The 3,694-nt window shown below is 55.1% G+C and overlaps 1 protein-coding gene across 1 annotated transcript; it reads left to right on the top strand.

Annotated features, from left to right (window-relative positions):
* The first annotated feature begins 541 nt into the window (after positions 1–541).
* Positions 542–2,296, top strand: LOC116547770 (exonuclease GOR-like). The gene has a single exon (XM_032273600.1). The coding sequence runs from the start codon at positions 551–553 to the stop codon at positions 2,294–2,296; it is 1,746 nt and encodes a 581-aa protein (XP_032129491.1). The 5' UTR covers positions 542–550.
* The last annotated feature ends 1,398 nt before the right edge of the window (positions 2,297–3,694 follow it).

The raw sequence follows: 3,694 nt of genomic DNA, 5'->3' as shown, positions 1-3,694 counted from the left end.
TTGAAGACCCCCTGTATTGAACATTGCTCATGTCCTGGGAGAGAAGTGGATCCTGTCCACTTCGGGTCCTCAAATTACCCACAGTGCTCCAGGCATGCACAGAGCAGGGAAAGGCAATCCCAGAGAGGTCCTGCCCTCCAGCATGCAACAGACTGCTGGCCCAGTCCTGGCTCCATGGTGCGCTGTGTGTGCCTGGGCAACTTGACCAACCTCCCTCAAGCGTTGACTCCTGAGTAGCCCAGATCCAGTAGCCATTATAGGAGCTCTCTCTAGGGACAGTTAATTAAATCAGAAAAAGCACCCGGCTCAAGCTGAGCAACCAGGAGTTCCAGTGGATTCCATGAGCAGACCCCCTGAGGCATTCCCAAGCCAGAGTCTGGGGAAAGATTGATTAGGTTCAGTGTGATTAGTTCAGTGCCAACCTAATCAAGAGCAAATCCCACCCACTTCGCCCTGTGCGTATATAAAGCCAGAGCGCAAGAGCCTCAGCACTCCTTGAAGCCCCGGGTCGGGAGAGCAGAGCCAGGTGGGCCCTCCAGAAGGAAGCAAGATGTTGAGAGCCACAGCGCCCTGCTGGTTCCCACCTGGACATCCAGAATGTCAGAAGGTGGCCAAGGAGTCGGCTCCCAGTGCCCCTGGGCTCCTACTGCCCTCTCATCAGCTGGCCCATAACTTCGGGCTCTGGGTGCCCCAGATGTACCACCAGGCCTCAGCATTTGCAGTGTTCCAGGCGGAGTCCCAGGGGAGAGGTCCAGCTGTATCCCCGGCGTGGCCCCAGATGTCAAAGGAGGCTTGCTACTTGCCAGAGCAAAGGGGATCGGCCTGCTGTTTACTGGCGGCCCCAAGGCTGACAGAGAGTCCCTCCTCAGTCTGCGTCTCAGCCCCCAGTGATAGGAAGAGGATGGCCCACTTTCCCAGCCCTTGCTTGGCCACAGATGCCAAGAGGACCCTGACGGCTCCCAGCCACAGCCAGCGTCCCAAAGGCTCCGAAGTCGGCAAAAAGTCGCCGAAGACGCACAAGAGAACAGGGATGGCATCCAAGACCAGCACCACCATCACCCGTAAGCGAATGGTCCATCGTCCGTCCTTACAGAGTTCAAAGAAACCCATTATCCTCCAACAGTCTGGGTGCCAAGTCCGCACCGTCATCCGCCGGGGCTTTCGCCAACTGTTCACCAAAGAGTGTCTCAAGTTCTGCGCCTCCAAGCAGGAGGCCGAGGAGAAGGCTCTGAGCGAGGAGAAGGCGGCCTACTACAGCAGCCAAAGCCTGGACATCTACCTGAATGTGGCCTTGGACACACTCAAGAGGCTGAGGGGCCTAACGCCCAGCTCCATGCCCGGCCTCAGCAGGACCGCCCTGTACAGCCGCCTGGAGGAGTTCCTGCTCACCCGGGACCAGCTCAAGGAGAACGGCTACCCCTTCCCGCACCCGGTGCGGCCCGGAGGCGCGGTCCTCTTCACTGGCCAGGGGAAGGGACCCCGCGACGGCGACTCCTCCTGCAGGGTCTGCTGCCGTTGTGGCACCGAGTACCTCGTGTCCTCCTCAGGCCGCTGTGTACGCGACCAGGTGTGTTCTTACCACTGGGGGCGGCTCCGCTGGAGCCAAGTGGCCGGTGGCTGGGGTCCCCAGTACACCTGCTGCGCATCGGCCCCAGGCTCGGTGGGCTGCCAGGTGGCCAAGCAGCACGTGCGGGACGGCCGTAAGGAGAGCCTCGACGGCTTCGTGAAGACCTTCCAGAAAGAGCTTTCCAGAGACGCTTATCCAGGCATCTACGCCCTGGACTGTGAGATGTGCTACACCACGCACGGCCTCGAGCTGACCCGCGTCACCGTGGCAGACGCCGACACGCGGGTGGTATACGACACCTTCGTCAAGCCCAAGCACGAGATCGTGGACTACAACACCAGGTTCTCGGGGGTGACCGAGGCCGATGTGGCCAAGACCAGCATCACGTTGCCGCAAGTCCAGGCCTTCCTGCTGAGCTTGTTCAGCGCCCAGACCATCCTCATCGGGCACAGCCTGGAGAGCGACCTGCTGGCCTTGAAGCTGATCCATAGCACCGTGGTGGACACAGCCGTGCTCTTCCCGCACCACCTGGGCTTCCCCTACAAGCGCTCCCTAAGGAACCTCACCGCCGACTACCTGGGACGGGTCATCCAGGACAGCCAGGACGGGCACAGCTCCAGCGAGGACGCCAACGCCTGCCTGCAGCTGGTGATGTGGAAGGTCCGAGAGCGCGCCCAGACCCAGCCGTGCCACGCAGCCGCCTCTCCCGCCTCCCCGGCCTGTCCTTAGCCCCAGGCCTCTCCAAGTCTGTGTGGTCAATCCTGAGCGCTAACCCTGCCCACCTCGTGGCAAGCCGAGGGAAACTGGAGGAGCTGGAGGCAGGAGAGGGGAAAAAATCCACACTAACCCGGACCTCAGACCCCCAGTCCTCCAGTGTCTCAGCCGTGGCCCCTGTGGCCTGTCCCCATCCCTCTGACCCTCCCAGACCTCTGTCCTTCCACCACTTGCTTCCCCCAGCCCACCTCAACTTCCATGACCTCTAAGAACAAAGCCAGCTCCGGGCCCGCCAGACTCGGGACAGTCATTCCCCCGGGCCTCTTCCTCTTCTGTGGGGTTTTCTGAATTCCCCCTCCCCCACTCGATGATTCCCCCACCTCCGGAGCAGGGACAGAATAAAAGTTTGTGTGAATTAAAAAATTAAAAATAAAAAAAAAATTTAAAATAACTGAAAGGCTTTTGATTCTGAATGTGTGCTTAGTTTCTGAATGTTTCTGAATTTTTTTAATGTGGGTGAAGCACTTAGGCTCTGGAATTAGTCATCTGGGTTCAAATTCGAGTTCTACCACTTACTAGCTTTGTAGTATTGAGTAAATAACTTTTTTGTGCTTCTACTTTCTTTTTTTTTGAGACAGAGTCTCACTCTGTCACCAGGCGCCAGGCTGGAGTGCAGTGGCGCGACCTCGGCTCACTGCAACCTCTGCCTCCCAGGTTCATGTGCTTCCACTTTCTTATATTTAAACTGTGATCATAAGGTCATGGTGAGGAATGACTGAAGCAACACAGGGCAAGTCTTAAAACAATCATACCTAGTAGGTATTCAGTTAATGTTAACTCTGTTTCTTTTTTTATAATATAGTCGGAATTCTTGAACACCATGTCATTAATCCTTGGAACAATCCAACAGGTAGGTAAGTAAATCTTAATTTTATACTTAAAGAAACCATGTGGCTTAACTGGCCCAAAATAATAATGATCATAATGAGTAGTGCTTGTGTGTTTCTTATGTACTTGGTAATTTGCACATATTAGCCTGGACAGTTCTCATAATAGTTGGGAGAGAGATAGCATTCTTATCACCATTTTACAGATGGGGAAACTGAAGCACAAGCGTTAAGTAGTTTATCCAAGGTATCCTAGCTAGAATTCAGGTGAGGGCAGTCTGGCTGCAGAGCCCCTGCTCTGTCTGTCCACTGCACTATCTGACCTCCCAGGACTGTACATTGTAAGAGTCAAAGTGGATTCTTCTACACAGACCAACAGATTACAATGACTGAATCAGTCAACTTCCAGTGGGGTTCCAAGAGAGAATGAACCATCATGCCTCTCCAAATCCGTGTTTCCATTTTGAGTATTCAGTGAGAGATGAGCCACTAAGTAGCTAGTTTTGGGGGACTGGCTTGTTTTATA

Source organism: Sapajus apella, unplaced genomic scaffold (assembly GCF_009761245.1).
Source record: "Sapajus apella isolate SASKATOON/1434 unplaced genomic scaffold, GSC_monkey_1.0 scaffold4600, whole genome shotgun sequence".
NCBI lineage: Eukaryota > Metazoa > Chordata > Mammalia > Primates > Cebidae > Sapajus > Sapajus apella.
Note: the sequence above shows the minus strand (reverse complement) of the source record. Positions and strands in the feature narration are given on the sequence as shown.